At 46.8% G+C, this 20958-nt stretch overlaps 10 protein-coding genes across 10 annotated transcripts; 6 read left to right on the top strand and 4 right to left on the bottom strand.

The window, feature by feature from the left end:
- Positions 1-39: 39 nt before the first annotated feature.
- ASPWEDRAFT_436230 (uncharacterized protein) lies at positions 40-2147 on the bottom strand. The gene is made up of 3 exons (XM_040836062.1): positions 1997-2147; positions 1464-1900; positions 40-1387 (listed from the first exon to the last, which is right to left on the bottom strand). Exons 2-3 carry the CDS (start codon positions 1772-1774, stop codon positions 130-132), a joined length of 1569 nt encoding a protein of 522 aa, XP_040690606.1. The 5' UTR covers positions 1775-1900; positions 1997-2147; the 3' UTR covers positions 40-129.
- A 628-nt stretch (positions 2148-2775) lies between these two features.
- Positions 2776-3982, top strand: ASPWEDRAFT_170432 (uncharacterized protein; the record flags this gene model as incomplete). The annotated part of the gene is made up of 2 exons (XM_040830619.1): positions 2776-3113; positions 3166-3982. The coding sequence occupies 2 exons, from the start codon at positions 2776-2778 to the stop codon at positions 3980-3982; spliced, it is 1155 nt and encodes a 384-aa protein (XP_040690605.1).
- A 419-nt stretch (positions 3983-4401) lies between these two features.
- On the top strand, positions 4402-6686 carry ASPWEDRAFT_67257 (zinc finger CCCH domain-containing protein). Its single transcript, XM_040838894.1, has 5 exons — positions 4402-4751; positions 4804-4851; positions 4896-5196; positions 5252-5520; positions 5572-6686. The coding sequence occupies exons 1-5, from the start codon at positions 4554-4556 to the stop codon at positions 6193-6195; spliced, it is 1440 nt and encodes a 479-aa protein (XP_040690604.1). The 5' UTR covers positions 4402-4553; the 3' UTR covers positions 6196-6686.
- On the top strand, positions 6686-8192 carry ASPWEDRAFT_181876 (esterase/lipase family protein). Its single transcript, XM_040831886.1, has 6 exons — positions 6686-6903; positions 6976-7058; positions 7114-7345; positions 7391-7450; positions 7505-7819; positions 7875-8192. The coding sequence occupies exons 1-6, from the start codon at positions 6856-6858 to the stop codon at positions 8094-8096; spliced, it is 960 nt and encodes a 319-aa protein (XP_040690603.1). The 5' UTR covers positions 6686-6855; the 3' UTR covers positions 8097-8192.
- A 1314-nt stretch (positions 8193-9506) lies between these two features.
- ASPWEDRAFT_58679 (Dabb family protein) lies at positions 9507-10216 on the bottom strand. The gene is made up of 3 exons (XM_040838397.1): positions 10020-10216; positions 9853-9963; positions 9507-9796 (listed from the first exon to the last, which is right to left on the bottom strand). Exons 1-3 carry the CDS (start codon positions 10083-10085, stop codon positions 9641-9643), a joined length of 333 nt encoding a protein of 110 aa, XP_040690602.1. The 5' UTR covers positions 10086-10216; the 3' UTR covers positions 9507-9640.
- A 377-nt stretch (positions 10217-10593) lies between these two features.
- On the bottom strand, positions 10594-12409 carry ASPWEDRAFT_67254 (uncharacterized protein). Its single transcript, XM_040838892.1, has 2 exons — positions 12046-12409; positions 10594-11986 (listed from the first exon to the last, which is right to left on the bottom strand). Exons 1-2 carry the CDS (start codon positions 12363-12365, stop codon positions 10699-10701), a joined length of 1608 nt encoding a protein of 535 aa, XP_040690601.1. The 5' UTR covers positions 12366-12409; the 3' UTR covers positions 10594-10698.
- A 197-nt stretch (positions 12410-12606) lies between these two features.
- ASPWEDRAFT_435722 (putative FacC-like extracellular signaling protein) lies at positions 12607-14140 on the top strand. Its single transcript, XM_040836054.1, has one exon. It carries the CDS (start codon positions 12920-12922, stop codon positions 13865-13867), a length of 948 nt encoding a protein of 315 aa, XP_040690600.1. The 5' UTR covers positions 12607-12919; the 3' UTR covers positions 13868-14140.
- A 503-nt stretch (positions 14141-14643) lies between these two features.
- Positions 14644-15546, top strand: ASPWEDRAFT_50326 (MBL fold metallo-hydrolase; the record flags this gene model as incomplete). The annotated part of the gene is made up of 1 exon (XM_040837417.1): positions 14644-15546. The coding sequence occupies one exon, from the start codon at positions 14644-14646 to the stop codon at positions 15544-15546; it is 903 nt and encodes a 300-aa protein (XP_040690599.1).
- A 245-nt stretch (positions 15547-15791) lies between these two features.
- ASPWEDRAFT_108116 (uncharacterized protein) lies at positions 15792-17571 on the top strand (the record flags this gene model as incomplete). The annotated part of the gene is made up of 4 exons (XM_040827947.1): positions 15792-16079; positions 16129-16785; positions 16829-17109; positions 17157-17571. 4 exons carry the CDS (start codon positions 15792-15794, stop codon positions 17569-17571), a joined length of 1641 nt encoding a protein of 546 aa, XP_040690598.1.
- A 576-nt stretch (positions 17572-18147) lies between these two features.
- Positions 18148-20576, bottom strand: ASPWEDRAFT_170423 (uncharacterized protein; the record flags this gene model as incomplete). The annotated part of the gene is made up of 9 exons (XM_040830618.1): positions 18148-18182; positions 18231-18784; positions 18836-19101; positions 19154-19204; positions 19252-19290; positions 19339-19876; positions 19937-20117; positions 20174-20444; positions 20493-20576. The coding sequence occupies 9 exons, from the start codon at positions 20574-20576 to the stop codon at positions 18148-18150; spliced, it is 2019 nt and encodes a 672-aa protein (XP_040690597.1).
- Between the last annotated feature and the right edge of the window lie 382 nt (positions 20577-20958).

Here is a 20958-nt window from a genome sequence, read left to right as displayed (position 1 = left end):
TAAATAATCATATTTCTAAATAATTAAAGCAATAATTTTACCAGTTCTAGCAAAATTCGTCTTTGCGCTGCTCAAGACTAGGACGCGGTCTATTTTATCTTCAAATTAGACCCAACGATGATAGGACGATTACCGACAGCGACGTGACAACTCAATGATGCTTTTGAAGGCTAGGGTTTCAGTTTGAGATAACTTGACCACTTTGTACCATGCCAACGTAAGCGTCTCAGCTTTCTTGACTGAAAACACATCCTCCTGGCTTTTCTCATCGAAGTGTGGGCTAAGAAGATGACAGACGAAGATGTGTGTGCCGACGCCCACAACGCGCAGCGGACGAAACTCCTTCCTGAATACTAGAATTCGGTTGATATTGAAGATTCTTTTGGCCTCTTTGGCACACCTACTCTCCTCATTCTTTTCACTCAATCGTCTGCGATTAATAATTGATGCTACTTCTCCCAAGAGAAACAAGGAGGTCAGGTTCTGCATTTTCAGAAGCACCTGCTGTATAACCATGTCATAGGATCTCCGTGTTATTGGTGTTGCAAACATCTCAAGCTGAGGCATTTTGAGGACAGTTTCTTTGATGATATTGACTGCCTCGCCAGGACATTTACTTACTCCACCACCCAGAACGAGCTTCTTCACTGATGGCCTAGTCGTTCGAAAAACAGCGGTAATTTGATCCTCACAGCCCTCTTCGTCATAGTATTGAGATATTTCAATCTCTGACAGTGTATCTTTCAAATGGGGAAGCTCGACCAATTGCTCAATTTCCTCTGTGTAAGATCCGATTGTTAAGCGGTGCAGTTGAATGGCATTGGCGAAGACCTGCGGATCAACGCCATGGTCGAGCTCATTAAACATGTCTGTGACATCATCGTCAACTAGCCCTAGGGAGCGGAGAGTTGTCAGATCTGTGAGATGCGACAGGTAGTCTACACTGTAGCCATGTCGCTTGTGCAGGCCAGGGCACGGGAGATAACCATTTTCCAGCTGCAAATGTGTCAGCTTCAAAGGAGACAAGGATCGCTGTTTGCGCTTCTTCTCGTAAATCTTGATGAGGCACATGAGAGCACTTGGAACATCCTCTCCATATGATTCATCGGTCCTCAAACATAAGTGAGTGAGATCCGGGGATGAAAGCAACACTTCCGCGATAGCTTCATCCGTGTTCGAGTACCCAGGAAATTCTCGGCCCAGAGTCAACGAAAGCCGTTGAAGATTGCTGAAGCGAGGAATAACCGCACCATGACTGATATGCGATGATGAGATGTCAAGACTGAGATCACGAATTGTGCCCAAGCCAGCCAGCTGTTGCAGTAGACGGGTATAATTTGTGATATGGTCTTCCTCCTTCCTACGAAGACTGAAGAACTCACCAGCACTAGACAATAGACAAGTTAGCATACCTTTTCTTTCTGGGCCTCTCAGCCAGTTTCATATAGGAGATATAAGATTACTCAAAAGATTTCAGTGATTTCAAATTCTGTATGGATGATAGCATCCCATCCAATGTTGGTTTTCTCTCGTTTTCGTATCTATATGAGGGTGAACTCGTTAGACCCAGATGTCTGATATGGCGAACATGAAGACCCTGGAATATCTTCTTGAAGAGATCCACAGGCACATTATCCATTTGGATGTTCCGGTACAGAAGAGGGGTGAAAAGCTCATTGAAGTCCTTTGACACTCGACAAAGAACAGCCAAGGAAGATTGGCAGACAAACTCCCCGAACACCAGAAGAAGCTCATCTGGAAGTTCTTGAAGCATCGTGAAGCTGGTATATCGATATTCTGATGTGGTTATGAGTGTATTAGAATGAGTAAAAATATTTGTTGGATGAATGGGAATAAATGGAAAGTTGGATGTGGTTTGAATGCCTAAATATAAGCAGCCCTGAAGAGCATATACTAATGAGAAAAGAGTCATGACGATGAAAATACTCGTTTACTTGTTTACTTTACTCAATTCGGAAGAAATGCAGTCACATACTGTCTGGGATCTCTGCCATTTATCGTAGGCTTAAATCGGCAATAGAAAGGCTAGAAATACCAAAAATGGTTTTTCTGTTCAAAAGAGTGCTGTGAAAAGCCAGGTGAATTGATGGAATCTGGCTGTGGGCGTTAAGAGTGGCTGATCGCGTCAACCAGGAGGCAACCTCCTTCTTTTCTCCCAACACTTGTGGGATATCAGCATCAGTTATCATCTACAGAGCCGAGTTTTTTATACTTAGCATCATACTCAAAACTTGATGCTCTTCTGTTTCTCTCCCAGAAAGTTATTCAGCAAATCCACTGTGTCGAGATGGATAATCCCAGATTACAACAGGAAGGGCTTGATTGTTGACATTCTTGCTCAGTATCCAACAACTCACCTCCATATCCTTTGCTAATCTTCGCCTGGATCTCATCTAGGAACCCTCATCGAACATGTGAAGAAACCGAATTATTTTCCGACCGGCTGTTTTGCGGGGAAGAGCTGTCCTTGGATTGCCTCGGTTTAAGGCTTCGGGCTGCGGATGACGGCACTGAGATAATGAGAAGAACAATCCACACACATGAAGACATCGTGATCGGCATGGAATCGTTCATGTTTCGCAAGGGATACCGCTTATGGCTACCTCTGGTCGCTTCTATTAGTCAATCGGCATTCTTTACGTGCAGATGATAGTAGGTATTATTCAACACCCAACAAGACCTGGGGTTTGTTGACTTATAAATTGAACCACTTCCCACGTCTTCTGCTTTCGACCCGACAAGACCACGACCAAAATGGCTATGAAATACATCCTGCCCCTCTTCAGCGTCTTTGCGCTGTACTCCATATTTCACTTTTCTGGTACAAATGGTCTCCGTGGCCTGATAAAGGAATCGATCGCGTCCAACACGTTGCCAGAAAGCAACGATGCTCTACGCACCGTCTACACAGGATTCGAGCCACTCGATGAAATTCTCACGATCTTGACTACTTTCTTCTGGCCGGCCATAAGCGGGATCAAGCCCGAGTTGACGCTCCATGCCGTAGCGTTCTCGGGAACGTTTGGATCTGCCTGGGTGCTGGTCACGCTGGAGTCGTGGAGAAGAGGCAATGCGTGGACTATTGCTGCGTTGTAAGTGTCTTGCTTCCAAGCTACCCCTTCCAGCCGCTAACAGATCGATCAGTCCCATGGCCTTCGGTCTCGTGGCACAGGTCCTGACTTATGCCTTCGCGACCCCCCTCTACTGTGGCTTGCAACTGGCCAGCTCCATCACCGCCAGCAAGCCCAACGCAGAAAATATCCGTATCCCACGGGCGGTGCTCCATATGATCCCTCTCATTTTTACCGTCGGATACATTGTCCCCTCCGTCCTGGCTATTCTCCCCGCCCCTGAACTTATCACTGTCGACCAGAAGCAAATCTTCGCCTCCGTCTGGCAACCATGGCCAGCCTACATTTCCATCCTGGTGACGACCGTTAGCATTGTTTTTTCGCCCTTTGTCAGTAACGACCGAAATGTCGAGGGTGGTTGGGACACCCTACGTGCTCTACGACGCGTGTATGCTTTCGCTTTTGCTAACACCGCTATCCCTCATATTGTCACATTGACCGTGTCCTTCGCGACCGTGGTCGCTCCGTTCATGTTTGAGGAGCGTTATGTCAATATTTTACACCCACTGCACGTGTTCCAGGTTGTTCTGCCCTGGTCGTCCGTTACAGTTGATAACATCGCGGACGGAGTGCGTATCTTCTTGGGTTGGGATTATCTGGTTGGATCAGCCGGTGTGTTGGTCTGGGCTATGACGCTCTACAGCAAGGCACATAAGGCGATCCTGGGCAAGGTATCCTGCCTGGACCTGTTCGTCAAAGTTGGCTTGTTGACGGTGCTCACTGGGCCAGTTGGAGCGGCCGTGGAGCTGATGTGGGAGAGAGATGAGCTGGTTGTCCACGAGACTGGTGGGCTTAAGCAGCGAGTAGCTACAGGAAAGAAGGTGCAGTAAGAAACTATGATGGGTGGCCATATCATGATCATTATGGGCCTTCTAATGATATCATGATCTACCTCGGCCATTAAACTATCTTTGCGTCGCGTGATGCTAAAAGTTTGGAATATTTCATTTCAGGACATTCTAGTAAACAAATTTTCATAGCATTTTACACAATTGAGAAAGACTGCATAATCTCCAGTTATTTCATATTCATCAGGCCATTATTCCATCTTACTGCAGCTTCCCCTCACGTCCATTGATTTCCGTACGGTGCACCACGGTGTTCCCAAAATAGACTAGGTAGGCGTCAAGTGACAGCGTGGCTAGGCTTTGATACATATGATTGGCTACAGATAGACCGCCTTCCCAGACAGGCAATGTAATTGGCCTCCACCCATATGCCTTTGTTTTGTTGAGCTTTTGGCTTCGCCCGCATTCTTTCCAACCCCTCTTGATCTCTTCGATCCCACAGCCTGCATGTCCGTCGGTATCGGGAATCCCCATGCTAATATTGGAAAGGCATAGCCTTTCCTGCATTTTATCCATTCTACTATTGAATCCTGTGGAATAAGGCATACACAAAATGCTTGGGGAGACTGAGGTTCGGGGACTCAGCAGTCATCTGGGCGCTGTTGTGCGTGAAAACCAGCAGCACCATGAAAACCTCCAGGATCTTCTCGAGAAGTTCCAGGGACTATTACAGAGCTATAACGAGCTCAAGAGTGATTATGAGGAGGAGAAAGAGGCTCGAGAGAAGTATAAAAGGCTAGCACGTGGTCAAGTATGATATTGTATCGACAGGATAATTTGAACAACTGTCTGATGGTTTCTAGGAACGTAACCCGTTCGCTTTGGTACTAGTGGATGGTGATGGCTATATTGTCAGTGTATCGCTGTTTTCTCATCACCAAGCTGACCGATATAGTTCAAAGAACATCTTATCAAGAAGGGTCCCGAGGGTGGAATAGCCGCTGCTCGACTATTGAGCGACACAATCAAGGAATTACTCCACGAACGACTGGGATACCTAGGAGACCAATGCCGTATCATGGTTCGGATCTATTCGAATATCCTAGGCCTTTCGAAGACGATGGCCCGTGCTGGGCTTGTGGGGAACGAAGCCCGATCGCTATCACCGTTTGCCTCCAGCTTTACACGAGCGCAGGAGCTATTCGATTATGTCGATGCGGGCGATAAGAAAGAAGGAGCGGATTATAAAATCAGAGGTATACACTTTGGGTGATGGTAGCTCGTGATGATAAGTGCTTACTGTGGATGCAGAAATGTTCCGCCTGTTCGCAGACAACAACCAATGCAAGCATATCTTCTTTGCCGGTTGTCATGATGCAGGGTATCTGTCTCTATTGACGCCATATCAAGGCAGTGCGGATCGAATTACCCTTTTGAGATCCGGATCGTTTCACCCGGAGTATCAATCACTAGGTCTACCCGTTAGAGAACTGCCGTCTGTTTTCATGTCTACTCCATTTGGTGGCACTCCGAGCAACCCGCCATCACCATCTAAGCCGGTTTGCAAGCATTTCCAAAAGGTAGCATGTATAGAAGAGTTTATAGACAATCGGGGCTGATTTCTCTGACAGGGCATTTGCAAATACGGCAATGAATGCAGCAAGCTACACATAATGCCGAACCAACAATTCTCTAAAAATGTAGAGGAAACACACCAAGTTCCCCTTCGGGACCAGACGTACTATGCCAAAAACCTCCCTGCTATAAATGCCAAATCGGAGGAATTTATCGCCGTCAATAAGGATGGCGACCGTGTTGACACCTACTGCCCTCAGCCGCCGCAGGACGCATGGGAGCTGTACAACCGACGAGCTAAGCGTCATAAACTGTGTAACAAGTATCATCTAGGAGGCGAGTGTGGCGATATGGCGTGTGAATACGATCATAGTCACATTGATGGCTCTGCCCTCAATGTCATGCGGTACATTCTCCGTCAGCATCCATGTTCGCGAGGCGCGACTTGCCGCGCGATCAAGTGCTATCTCGGACATATCTGCCAAAAAGATTTGTGCAAGGGAACAAAGCCGTGCAGATTCCCCCGACAGGCGCATACCCTTGAATTGCGTGTTTCACAGTGGTTGACGCCCGTCGACCAACACGACATCCATGAGTCGCCGATTAGTGAGAACTCGGTCAACTCGACAACAGATCCTAACAATACCTTTTCATACTTGATGAAGGGTATTCTAGACTAGATCATCCCGAGCGATTCAATAAGCCGGGATCTATTCCATTCAACCAAAAATGATTACACAAGGCATAACTTTGTGTTTGATAATACACCCAACCGATTTGTGTTTATGGAAAACGGAAAAGATTGGGAGAAGATACAGATTGATGGATTGACACTTGATCAATCTTTAAGAATGGTTGGAACATTCCACCAAAAGGCAAAACTGCGAGATTTATCTCCACGGCTATTTCGGTTATTTTATTATTACGATTCTGTCTGGGAAGTTACTTGCCATGTGGTCATGGGAGTAACCTGCGGTGTCTAGAAGTACATACATACAAAATTGATGCCTTTTTTGGGAATTGCATAGTACAGATCAGATCCCCTATCGACGGTAGGCTACGTCATAACCAATATATCCTATTGATTGGATATGTCTTCTCTATTTCTCCTGATGCTATAATTAGGCTAGGCAAATATGATGTGGCCGATTTTAAATAAAACCAACATCCCAATTACCCAGCCACACCGAACGTTATTCCGACCGCGTCAACAAACCATCATCCAACAAGGCTGACTTCGCTGGACGGCATTCGTGGATGATCTCGGATCTGCTGTTCATCACCGATATTAAATATCGTGGATGAGTCTTGCTACCCACAAGTCACGCTGATGTTGCAGCATGTCGTGCTCGTGGATGTCGTTATTCAACTGCGGAAGTCCCAGGAGCGTAAGTCACTTCACTCCCTAACTCATAATACCCATCTGCGATCAACATAAAATGTCTAATCCTATATCACAGAAGCCCCCCAAGGAAGAAATCGCTTTGACACCACCAAAAACAGGCCTGAAACTTCTCTCCGCGGGCGCCGATCCCACACTTGAGTACATACAGCTTCCCCACCCGGACCGTACATGCGGGAACTGATATCCAAGGCAGCATTGTCGCCGTGCATGGGCTAGGTGGCCATCGCGATAAATCATGGACGACAGTTGGTGGGGTGAACTGGCTTCGCGATTTCTTGCCGAGTGATCTTCCCAACGCGAGGGTTTATGCGTGGGGTCATAATGCGTCGAACCATGAAAAGAGTGACCAGCCTGGGGGGCCATCGATGCAGAGTATCTCCGAGAGATTGATTCTGGATTTATGGGAGGAAAGGGAGTTATCAGATGTAGGCATACTGTCGTTGGGGTTGGAAAGATGCTAATCAAGACAGGCACATCATCGTCCGATTATCTTTATTGCACATAGTCTTGGAGGGACGATTGTGAAAAGTGTACGTCTGATATTCGATTTTTGTATACTTGCGGTGGACTAACTGACTGAATAGGCTTTACTATACTCCGACTCTTGTCAATCCGAACCTGCATATCATCGCACAATTCGAACATCTACCCATGGAATATTCTTCATGGGCACCCCCGAACTAGATTCTCGAATGGTCGGGCTGGAAAGCTATCTCAACCACCACGCCACCGAGCCCGAAAAACAAACCGACAGCTACAAGGAGGCACATTGGCTACTGACAAAACTACGAGAATACTCCCTTATCAGCGAAGACTTTCAAACGGTGTATGCATACGAGATGCTCAAGACGCCAAAACTGGCTACGACAGAGTCTCCGACAACTGGGTCGCCAGGGAGAGTGAGTTTGCCTTGCCTTTCCTTAGATGTCCAGAGTTTGCTAATGTCGTCGATAGGTATTACAAGTCTCGCCGCGTACGCAGAAGCCACCGATCAATACTTATACTATTTCGATTGATGCAGATCATTCCAATATGATCAAGTTCGAGACACCCGACGATGAAGCATACATAGAGATCAGAGACTATTTGAAGAGGATGGCTCAGGACTCTCAGCCAGAGAGTGATTCGGACAGTAGTGAGGGACTGGGAGAAGGATTGGGATTGTCATTTAATTAGATGGTATGAGGGGATGGGTTTATATATTTATTAATATAGACGGTAGGATATCCAATATATATAGGAAATTAGTTTGATAATCAATATATGTCTAATAAATTAAGATTTCCCCCTCCGAGTAGGTGCCTGACCATCGATCTAATCCCGACAGTTCCATCGATATCACTGGCAGGGACATCCAAAGTACCCCAATCAATCCAGCACGTCTCTCTAGCGAGACTAGGTGCTTTTGGATGGATTCTCTTTATTCGCAGGCACAAGGTAATTATGCATCTCCAAATAGGCTGGATTCACTTAGTCTGACAGCTTGCGGTTGCTGTCCCAATCAGGCTAAGTTTCGTTGATGTAGGCATCACCATCGTCATATCCTCTCCATCACCTTCAAAATGGAATAACAAAAAGCATCAGAAATAAAAGACTTTGTATGTCCTCTTATTCCCTGCCCTCTTCCCCCTCTAAAAATCATCTTTCCATCTATCATAGCCCAAAAATTGTCTCTCAGTTTCCATCGCGATGGACCATCAACGTGTGTTGACAAAAGCGCAAAAGACCAATGTCTTCAAGGACTGGTTTGAACAGCCGAGGCAGATGCTTTACTTTCTGGGGCCTATGGAGAGTGAGTATCTCACGGAGGCAGATCTTCAGAAGTTGAAAAACCAAGTCTCTGACCTGGGCCTTCTCACCGGAAAACCCTCCGACTCTAGCCCGTCGTATTTCACCCCCTCTATGGAGAAGGACTACTCTGTCGCCCAATCTGGGGTCAACCCTGCCGAAGATGATTTCGCTCGCTATAGAGGCAGGGGCATGGGGAAAGCCCACAAAGATCACTATTCTCCCGAGGCATCTTCCAGTTCAGGATGTGGCTTCGAATGAGCCAAAGAAGAAAGCGAGTCAAAGGACATTGAGGAAGCAACACGGGAAAACCAGGTCTAGAAGTGAAAGGCCTGGATCATCGGAAAACATTCTCGGTCAGTATTCTGGCAATGTGCGTCGTTCTGGTAGTGTTCAGGAACTTTCTATCTCTTGCTTCCTTCGATGAGAAGACTTATGGATATATTCGACTCCAGAACCGTGGGCGTGTGAAGTTCTATACTGTCGAGTGCAGCAGAGAGACTGAGAGTAGGAATCCATCCATCATTACAGGTAAGTAGGCCTTGAGACTGAGGTAGCCAATGGATAACTGACATTATCGGTTAAATACTGGATTAGGCTCGATATCCTCAATCCAGGCGATGTGGAAATCGTAAACCCAACAGAGTGATTCTCGAAGGAAATCGAATATGCAAGGAGTGCTAGTGGAATTGCATGGATGTAACCTACATGGGAAGTTCAAGAATACAACGAGACAACCTTCATAATAGGATTCTAGGTATCGAGGCGAAAGACGCTGTACGTTTTGTGATGTTGCTGCACACTTGGACTGAATTGGGAGAGCTAAATGGTTCGAAACTACCAGCATTATATAGTGTCTTGACCTCTACTGATAAGTAACAGTCCAAAAGATTGAAAAGAATACATCTATATCCACCCGAATACCCCAGAACTCAGTACTTGCCATGCGTAAAGTCAATAACCTGCGCCTTATCGATCAAGCCATCCAAACTCTTCACGAAAGCATGGTGCACGGAATCAGATCGCACATAGAAGTCCCGATCCTCGGCATTCTCAAACTCGACTACAAAAGCATGCGTGATTCCATTCTGCCAGGCGTTTATCAGCATGATGGTGTCCAACGTGATGATGCATGGTGTCATACCTGAATCCCTTCGATGGAGTTATCCTTACCACCAAAAGAGGACTTGATGTATGGTTGTTGGGAAACGGGATGGAGGCAGGTATCTTTCAGAGCGAGCATGCGCTTGCAGGTCTTCATTCGCAGTGTCAGTTTGCGATCCTGGTTGAGGTGGATTCCTTGATACGTACGTCTTCGATGACATCGGCGCTAATGTCGGATTTGAATTGGAATTGGACGATGTGTGTGATTCCCATCTTGATATTACCGAGTGGGTGGCAGATGATAATTGATGATACTTGGTGATGAGAAGCTGAAAGAAGAGATGTGGGATGAATGATGTTGACGTTGGTGATTAATAACGGAAGTGGGGTTTGGCGGGGTTGAGATAGCGATAATGTTGACCATCATGCCATTTTGTAAGCACTAGATGTTATGATATTCAATATACTGTAACTTGATGTCAATTTAATCATATTTGAAAGGGACAATCCCTTCGGCATAACATCCAAAGATTGAACGTTGTGACGCCATTACTCTAGATAGGACGAACGCTATATCGAAGCTTGACCGACCAGATATTCTTGTCTGGATTATTTACCCACGGACTTTCCTGATGCTCGTGGATTCCTGCTTAGTTTAGCCCAAAATCCACGATATACATTCGAGTTTGTAGAGGAGATTATGCCAGATTGATCCTTTGTGTCCGTGAAGAGAGCTTTAATAACCGAGACTCCTAGAAAATGATTCAATCTATATATACAGGGAAAGAAAAGAGCTTTTCTTATGTACATGAATCTGCTCCAGGCAGTCAAACCTTTGCAATAAAAATCTTCACATGAACGCCGAAAGTAAAGATGCAAACATAAGTTATGGCAAATCGATCATGGAAATGATGTCACTGAAATCTTGCTTCTCGCATTGCGATAGTTCAGTTACTTTGTGATATGCGAGTTCAGATTTCCCATTTGTGTCACGGGTTTCGACCGCAAACACATCCTCAGAATCTTTGCTTTCGAAATGCGGGTTAAGCGGACGGCAGGTGAAGATTTGCTTGTAAATTCCCACATAGCGCAGTGCTTGGAAGTTCTCATTTTCAGAAACCAGAGATCGATTTATATGGAATATCTCCATTGCACGACGGGCATTCTCTTTCTGCTGTAACATTTTCCGTTGATGATGGCGCCGTCCACTTGTACTCAAAGCCCCGAGATTCGATGTGATAAAAAATGCAGTCAGGTTCTGCAAACTGGGCAACACAAGATCCTTAATCAGCGCATAAGATTGCATCGTGACGGAGGTTGCGAATTGTTCTATCTGGGGCGTTTTTAGGATGACTTTTTCGATGACATTGATAGCTTCACCGGGGCTGCTTCCCGCTGGGCAGCCCAGGATGAGCTTTTTCAGTGGCGGTCCAGCCTTCCGAAAGTAGGAGATGGGATCATTGTCCTCGCCGTTCCACTTTTGGGTATAATACTGAGATATTTGGATCTCTGATAGAGTATTCTTCAAATTTGGAAGCATAACCAATTCTCCAATGTCCCCCGTATACTCGGAAACGGCTAAATGATGCAGCTGGGTGACATTGGCAAATACCTGCGGATTAATTCCACTCCAGGTTGCTTCATTCTCATCCTCCCGGTAATACAATTCATTGTATAGGCGAAGGGAGCGTAAATTCGTCAAATCCGTGAGCTTTGACAAGTAATCAGGTCCATAGCCATATGATATATGCAAGCCACGGTAGGGAACATATCCTTCTCCCAGTTCCAAATTTGTCAGTTTTAGAACGGGCAAAGACCGCTGTTGACGCTTCTGTTCATAGGTCTTGATGAGGCACATCAAGCCGTTTGGTATATGGTATTGGTCGTCACCGGTGGAGTAGAGTTTGAGGTGAGTGAGCTCTGGAGATGAAAGCAACATTTCAGACAGATAGTCATCGATCTTTTCATAACCAAGAAGCTTGCGGTCCAGGTCCACCGATAGTCTTTCAAGATTGTGGAATTGCGGAATAACATCCTTCGCTCTCAGATATGGGGCGTTGAGATCAAGATCCCGTATGGTTTCCAGTTCAGCCAAAAGTTGTAGGAACTGGACGAAAGATATTGGGTTGTTCATGGTGTCATGACAAAGTAGACAAAGGAATTGTCCACCAGTGCTGGACAAGTTAGCAGTCCCCTCGCTTTAGATGCGTTAATCAACAGGAGACTCAATTACCTGAAGGACCGCAAAGATTTCATTTTGGGCATGGCTGATATTATCGCCTCCAGCAGTGCGACATTCTCCTCTATGGTATCACCCCTACGGAAGGAATACGGACCTAGATGTCGCATGTAGCGAACCAGAGGGCTCTCGTATATTCTTGTCACATCATCCAGAGAGCAACGACGCACATCAATCTCTCTATAGAGAATTCGTTTGAATAGACGGTTAAAGTGCTTTGATACTCGACAGAGAGCAGCCAGCGAAGGTTGACAATGAAGCTGTTCCCCAATCATGAGCAGAAGCTCATCAGGCAGTTCTGGCGACATTTTCATGGGCCAGCGATGCTACAAGAAAGGATACGATAACGAAAGAGGAGATGAGGTGGATGACAGCTTTGGAAATGGGTGAATGTAGATGATATCTCGACGAGGGAATATGGCTTTTTGTCTTGTTTGTTTGTTTGTTTTGTTTGCTTGACTGTTTATGACGTTTTATTGCGGTCTATTGCAATGTGAGTGAATAGTTGGATATATGCCTGAATAAATGCATAATAAGTGAATTAAAATATATCATATTTCTGTCGACAAATATAGGCTGTCATCTCTCCTACAAAAAGGGGCTTGGAGAAATTAACTATGTCTTCACTTTTACCATTTACAGACAGACATCTCGATCTCTGCCGAATCAATCATTTTAAGATCTCGTATTCGCCATGATCGTCTCGCAAATTGAAGCCATAGGGCTGCTATTATTAACCGGATACGAGAAATAAGCGGATTTTGCGGAGATCGACAGTTTGTATATTTCCTCTCGTGTTGGAGCAGTATATAAACAGCTTCGTCCTGCTACGAGGTAAGTACATCCACCCCTATCCAGAAACATCACCATGCTTGGATTTCAATTAAAGAATCTGCTCATTGGCAGTCTCGGCCTCGCGCTGCTTGGACTCTCGTCTACTGCATCTGCGGCAGTTCCTCCGTCTCAGCGATTCGATCTCTCTGCTCCATCGCACGATCTGTTCCGCAGCAAATCCCTCCACGATGCAACCGTCCAGCAGGGGTTCGCTTTTGACAACACTAATCGGCGCCTATTCGTAGCGCAACGACGAGACGGATCTTCTGAGACCTCTGGAGATCTCTGTGTCACACAACTCGACTTTAACGGCAAGGTAGAGGGCCATATGTACCTCACCGGCTTCGGACACGGCGTCTCCTTCGCTGCCGAAGGCGTTGGAGCATCCACGTATCTCTGGACAGAAGTCGATTCCAACAAGAACGGATACGGACAGAAACTCGCTCGTTTCGAGTTCAAATCCGGCACGACCTTGTCTCATTCTGCGGCTTCGTTGACCAAATTCACGCCCGTCGATGGCGCAACGGAACATACCTGCTCGATTGACCCAGTCAACAACCGTCTCATTGTCCGATACAACAAAGATGGAAAACGCATCACTGCCTTTGATCTAGAAGATGCGTCGAAGGGCAACTTCTCCCACCCATTGACAGACATCAAGCACCCCTCTCTCAAGACCCTCTCGTCGACCTTCCAAGGCTACGCAGCCTACGGCCAGTACCTCTACCTCCAAACCGGCAACTCCTACGACGTCACCAAGAACAAGATCAACTCCGAACTCACCACTATCGACATCAACACCGGTGCCATCGTCGAAGGCCCAACACTGACAAAAGCCGGCTCGACTCTTTCCTTCCGAGAACCGGAGGGCTTGGCGATTTATGAAACTGCCACGAAAGAGATTCGTTTGTTTCTGGGCTTTGCGTCAGGTAAGGGAGGAGACCGCAGGTCGAATCTGTTTTATAAGAATGTGCTGGTTTGATGGTGATGGTGATCTTGATGACTCTGTCTGCATATGCATATGCAGACCAAGACTGGATGGACTGAATCTGAATGGAGGATTTTTTTATATCATAATGTCGATTGGAAAGATGAAGACGATCATCTCGTATTCTTCAGGCCTCCCTGTGCTACTCTGAATGTCAGCTTGCATTAAGTTGAGCCCTTATTAAATATAAATACACACATCTTTCCCCAGAGTACTCTTCCCCAGAAATCCTCAAACATACTACAAAGTCACTAGCATATCCAGAACTATCAACATCATGAAGCTCATCATCGTCGTCGCCGCTATCCTCTCCACCGCCATGGCCAATCCCAATCCTAGTGGTGAAACCGGCGCTGCCTGCCTTCCAGAAGGAAGGCTTTGTTACGACTTTCAAGGACCCAGGGGAAATTGCTGCGAGGGCTTCAAGTGTACGGCTGTTGGGCCAGAGCAGGGGGTGAGTCTTATATTGTATTTCTGTGTGTTACTTCATGTTACTTATTGCATATAGTTCTGTTACAAAGAAAGAGAGGCATAGTTTCTGTGGAATGGATGAATAATCTCTTGATCGTTGGATGTTGATGTCGGTCTTTTGGTTGCCACTCGGGGACCATCCGGAACCATCCCCGATGCAGCGAATGAAGTCATCATGTCATCGCTCTTCCTAGTCGCCGTTCATAATATTACCTCGCCGATGTTGATCATCTATTAAAACACTCCTGTAGAGTCATCTTTAATGTAGTAGGTAGACTGTCGAAAACACAGCATCCACCATGCAGCCTATCATCCATACCGTCTACGAAAAGACCACCGGCACATGGCAATACATCGTTGCCTGTCCGGATACTAAAGATGCGGTCATCATTGATCCTGTCCTCGACTTTGAGCTTTCTACCTTCACCGTGAATACCCACTCTGCCGATGGTTTGCTGGGTCTCATCGCCCAGCAGGGATACACCATCACTCACATCCTCGAAACACACGCCCACGCAGACCATCTCACTGCGTCCTTTTATCTCCAGCAGACTCTCGTCGCCTCCGGAAAACCTCAACCCCAAATCTGCATCGGCCAGCAGATCCTCGCAGTCCAGGAACTATTCGGTCCGAAATATGACATCCCCGCTGGTGATCTCGACAACGCATTCGACCACCTTTTCGCCAATGACGAGGTGTTCAATGTCGGACGGATCTCTGCTAAGGTCCTCCATCTGCCTGGCCACACACCGGATCATGTTGGGTATATCATCGGCGAGAATGTATTCACCGGCGACTCCATCTTCAACCCCGACGTGGGCAGTGCGAGGTGTGATTTTCCCGGGGGAGATGCGCGCACGCTCTACAAGTCCATGAAGAAGCTCCTGTCTCTGCCTCCTAGTTTTAAGCTATACACGGGACACGATTATCCCCCTTTCCATGAGCAGGTAGCATGCCGAGAGCCAATGCCGTATGTCACAGTCGAGGAACAAAATGAGCGCAATAAGCATGCAGGGTCAGCTAGTACCGAGGAAGAGTTTGTCAGGTGGAGGACAGAAAGAGATCGACAGCTCCAAGAGCCCCGATTGATACATCAAGCGCTGCAGGTTAATGTTCGGGGAGGAAGAATGCCGCGGAAGATACATGGCAGCCGGGTGTTTTTGAATTTCCTCGTCGATGTGCCTGATATGTTTGTGCATTAGCGTGCTGACCTGCTTGCATTGGCTCAATATGTAATTTGCTACAATGTTTACTTTCAATGTGACTACTCAGATTGACAGGCTCAGATGATATCTGTCTGTGGTACAATGATTTGGAATACCCGATATTGGTCGCCGAGTCGGGGATCTCGGGCATGCATAAGCATGTCGTCCCAAGGTCTAGAGGCCGATATCTAAATATATAGCTGAAATGAATCTCTCAATGTTAGCAAGAAATAAAGATCAGAATGCAGGGAGTTAACACAGAAACAAAACCTCGTTCCCGCCATCCTTCGTCGCTGGCATGTTTGCCATGTCGCCGTCGCCACTTGAAATGCGACGCCGCAATGCCGGCCTGCAGTCGCTGCCAGTCATCCAGAATAGAATGTCAATATATTCGTTCCAAACGAGGACTGCGATCGAAAAATAAGAACCATTCACCGCAACTCTTGGATGACGATATTCCATTATTCCCGGATATTAGCACGGATGCTTTGGACTGGCTCGATGCAACAGTTATGCCGACAGATCTAGAAGTATATAACCCTTGGAAATGTTTTCTGAATGTAAAGCTGATAAAAGCAGCCAAATCAATCGATATTCCAAGCATTAAACACGCCTCAAACACTGGATCTCGAGCTCCCCAGACTCCCTGATTATACGCCTACCTGGACAGAACCAGAGCATTTAACGACACCCGATGTTGCGTTCGACCCAATGATCCAGCTCTATTATCAAAACTTCCATCGATCACACCCAATTCTGATCCCCAGAAAAGCTCTTAACACTTCCCTCTGTCGCCGAATACCTGCGTATATGTTGTCTATAATGCGCTATATCGGCGCTCACTACCATTCCGATCCATCTTTCAAAGAGGTATTCCGGGAATCTGCCCACGTAGCAATGTCAGAGACAACACCAAGAGATGGCTTTAAAGTGCAAGGGATGCTTTTACTTGCTATTATGACTCATGCCTATTGTAAAGAGGATCGTGCGCATGAGACGATGCAGGCTACCATCCAGTTGTCCCTCGATCTTGGTATGAACCGTGCATCCTTCGCTGAGCAGAATTCTTTCGGAAGCTCTATATTCGAGGAAAGCTGGCGCCGGACGTACTGGGAGCTGTATGTTGTCGAAGGTCTGTTGGCAGCTATGCGAGATCAGAGCACATTCCGTCTGTACAGCCAGAAAGCGGATGTGTCCCTCCCCTGTGACGAGGAATCGTATAACAGATCAGAATCGGTATGCTTCTCCCCCAGGATTTCACTTCTTTCTAACGATTTAGCTGGCATGTTGCAACCAAAATCTCGAAGATCTCCGTCATAACTGGTCCTATGGAGAAAATCAGCAAATCTTCTCTTCGTTCGCGTACCGGGTCGATACTGTTCGAGTGTTGGGCATGGTCCTAGAGATTAACCACTCGTTAGAAATCGATGTACAAAACAAGGTTGAAACCGCAGACGCAAGCCTCGCTGCATCATTAATGCACTTACCTTCTTCCCAGCATGATGTATACGGAACAGCATCCGAGGAAATGACCTTCCAGATACAGATGATTATCTATCTGTGAGTAGCATCATCTCCAGCTTACAGCAGTGAACTAACCATGATAGCGGCATGATCCACCTTCATCACCCCCGCTCCAACATGCGTTTTGCCTGCTTCCATGCAGAAACATCCTGCACTCGACTCCGAGCATTGTGTGGTGAAACGTTTGTCTCTGCTGACCTCGACTTGCACTCGCAGAAGCTTCTTCGAGCGGCCAATATGTTGTCAAATCTTGCCACTCTACCTACTCCTGTCAGACAACGCACCCCTTTTTTCACCTGCGCCCTGGCTATGTGTGTAATTGTCCATACGGCTGCTTGTCTGATGGCACCGGTAGTTGACCTGGAAGAATCACTCAAGGCCAGAATTCAGCTGGGAGTTGGGGGATTGAATGTGCTGGGGAGAGTGTGGCCGATGGCAAAGATGGCGAAGCAGCAGGTTGTGGGTATGTATCAGGAGGTGGGGCTGCAACGTCGATGAGATTCAGTCTGCGGTGGTATTAACCATTCAATTTAATGATGAATATTTGGTTCTACTTCTCATTCTATCTACCCTTCACCTTTCCTTCTCCCGATCATCATCTTCCTGCACTTCTTTCATGAAAAGGGCATTCTAGTTTCTATTGTGCACCTGCAATTCTTACAACTTCAATTCCATATACCTGACGGACAATAGGGTTCCTGACCCTGTCCTGGAGCTGTTCATCAAGTGAAAACTTGGAGTATATGACGTAGACCTCAGCTGCATAGAATAGTAAAGAGCTGGCAACTAGATCAGACGCAATTGCAGTTACCTTGCGTGGTCAAGGAACGCTAGCATAAACCAGAAATTCTAGCAATTTAACCAGGCTGGTAGGGAATTGACATTCCTCCGTGAGTTAGTAGACTGGTATTTCGAGTGTATAGCGTTTATTTATCACATTTGGTATCATATCCAAGGGAGAGGAGAACCCAGATCCGTGATCTGTAAATTATAATAAAACGTACTAAAACCCCTTCTATCATCATATATATAGGAATAGAAGGCTTTGGGGTATCATGAAGAGTGAGAGGAACGCTAAAAGATTCGTTCCATGGCCTGGTGTATTTCATCTATTAAAGTCAGCATCAGTCGACAATAAACAGCAGGTAATGTAGTACCTCGCATTCCCTGTAATGCCTCAAAGGCAATCGAATAATTTGTCAAGCATTTCACCACCAATCTTAAATTCTGTTGCAATTCATTCAAGAATCCAGTAAGTGTAGATGACTCTGGCGACTGTAATTCATCATTACTACCCCGGTTCAAGGATCGTGCCTTGAAGCACAGCATCAACATCGCATAGCTCGATTGTACCGCACAGCATGCAAATGTTGGCATTGTCCGTGGAATCTCGATTCGGGATGCTGCCGATAGGTATGGTGGTGCGGTCCAGGGAATCTCGTTTGAGGGATTTGGATATGGCAGATTGTCCAGGAGAGTAACGATGCTGAGGGCAGCATGAAGACAGGTCTTGGAGGAGATGTGGGATGAGAAAGGGAACTGAACACTGGAGGTTGTAGAAGAAGGCGAAGAGTGGTCAGGAGTGGGGATTCCGACAGATTTCGGCAAGTCCATCGCACAGCAGTTGCTCGTTGACTCCAAGTCGCAGTGTCGTTTGAAGAAAATCGGAATATCTTGGAAGGCACAGAATCGATGCGTTTTGATTTTGGCACTGCGAAATATTAGTCGTGTGTCTATTTGAATAGGAGGCTCGTCATATTACCTGTGCAGTTTGATCTCAGCAATTATTTTGATGGACTTGGAGACAACGACCTCTGGTGCGTCAACCAGAGCAACGGGCGCCGTTTGTGTCACAGATGCTGAATCTCGACAGGCGAGTAAGGCAGATGTGATTTGGCTCTCAAGCTCCATCATGCGTCGGGGAACCCACTCGCAGCAGGAGTTGCTGTTATGGGCCTGGTTAAGGTCATGCACGAAAGTCGTCGCTTCGAGGATGATTTGTTGTGCCTCGATCAGAATCTTCCACCCCTGCGACCTGTCAGCCATTCACTCTCAACAAACGCACAACAAATCAACCCACTTCAGGATACGGAGTCACAAATCGAGGGTCGTACACATCGAATACAGGAGGCTAGACCGTCAGTTTCTGCTATACAAATTATTGATTTCAGTGCTTACTGTGTTGCTGACAATCGACCCTTGACACACAGTCATGTACTTTCCACCGTCAGCATTGGCAGGAGCAACGCGAATTCAAGAACCAACCGTCATCCACCACGCCCTTTTTCTAGCTTCTGCAAATTCGTCCTCCTCTACCATCTCTTGTAAGGACATGCCAATCGCCGTTGTCAACGCTTGGCCCGCACGATTGCGCATTTTGTTCATGTTTCCTCGCTGGGAATACTCGTACACACTCAAGAGAACCAGTGCTAGGACACTCTCCACAGCCACAGGAACCTTTGGATGGAACTGCTCGCGATCGAACCTCTGTGTTCCATCTGATAAAGCGTTTGCAGGATCATCGGTAGAGTCGAGCAGCTCCGAGTCCACTTCGACGGCTTCGAGAGCTGACACTGCGAAGGAATGTGCAAAGTCTCGACGAAGTTTCACATATTCCGCTCTAGAGGGTTCTCTTTCTTCTGGATAAGGGATAAGAACCAGAATTGCGGAAATGGCGAGACTGAGAGGGCTGGAGGCCTGAAATGTCGATTTGGACGAGAGTGGTCGATTATACACCGGGAGCCTTTCGGGAGGGGGCAGAATTGGGTAATAAGGGTGGATGAATACATAGTAAGCATCCAGTCTATTTAAGATCAGTCTGAGGCATGCTGAGCGCTTAAAGGGTTTAACAGGGTTGACCTACATGTCCTCGTTGCTCCCATAAATCTGAACCAAATCAGATACCGAAGGATTGGTATCGACAGGAGCACCCGGATCCGAGGCAAATATAGAATCAAATATAGATTCTATCTCTGCAATGGGCGTTTCGACATTACGCAGCCCTGCCCCGGGGCCACTCAAGTTGACCAGTTGGTTGAACCATTCTATCGCCACATTAGCATAGGCCTCAACGTCAACCATCCAAGGCAAGCAAATCAACCATTTTCATCAGAAGTGACATCTGTAACTAACGTGCCAGAGTCGACAGATTCCTGGCTTTGAAATTCGGTATCTGTGCTGTCCGATGTCGTGGGCAGTTCTTTCCTGCGTTTGCGGTTTTGACAATTCCGTGGTCCGCCTCGTTTACTCGGAAGATAGGTGCAGGCCACTCCTTTGGTGATGCAGTTCGAACACTGAGGCTGTCCATCACAACGGATTCGCAGTGAGCGACTGCAGCGGTGCAGCAAATCGCCGTTTAGCCAGAAATATCCCTATTTCCTTCAGACTTTGATAAAAACCCACCATGAAAGACAAGCAACCTTGACTGGCGGCTTGCTGAATTTGCGCCTTCCTGGACGCTTAGGCTCCATTGCTGCCGCCATTGACTCGAATACGCTGTCCATTGTGGCTCATTCAGAAGTCGGGGTTTTTTTGTTTAATCAAAAGGCGTTTGTCGCGGGGGGGAATGGATGGCGTTTGGTTGCGTGGCGATTGGAAGTATACCAAATCCCGGTGGTGAGCGAATCCCGAGAGCAGCCCGGAGTTGCATCTCCGGCAGTCGGGGGTTGCTCACCAGTTGCATGCATTAGTTGCTCCAACATGCCCCCTTACAGGTGGATATCAGCTGAGGAACAATGCTTGATTTACAGTGGACCATTCGGGTTACGACTTGGCGACTAAGATTCTGCAATCTCAGATTTGACTTGATGATGAATTAAGCGAGTGCAGACTACAGGGATCTCCCTGGACAACTGTTCATGACAGGAGAATTATTGCCAATAGATC

This window comes from Aspergillus wentii (genome assembly GCF_001890725.1).
Source record: "Aspergillus wentii DTO 134E9 unplaced genomic scaffold ASPWEscaffold_3, whole genome shotgun sequence".
Classification (NCBI taxonomy): domain Eukaryota; kingdom Fungi; phylum Ascomycota; class Eurotiomycetes; order Eurotiales; family Aspergillaceae; genus Aspergillus; species Aspergillus wentii.
Note: the sequence above shows the minus strand (reverse complement) of the source record. Positions and strands in the feature narration are given on the sequence as shown.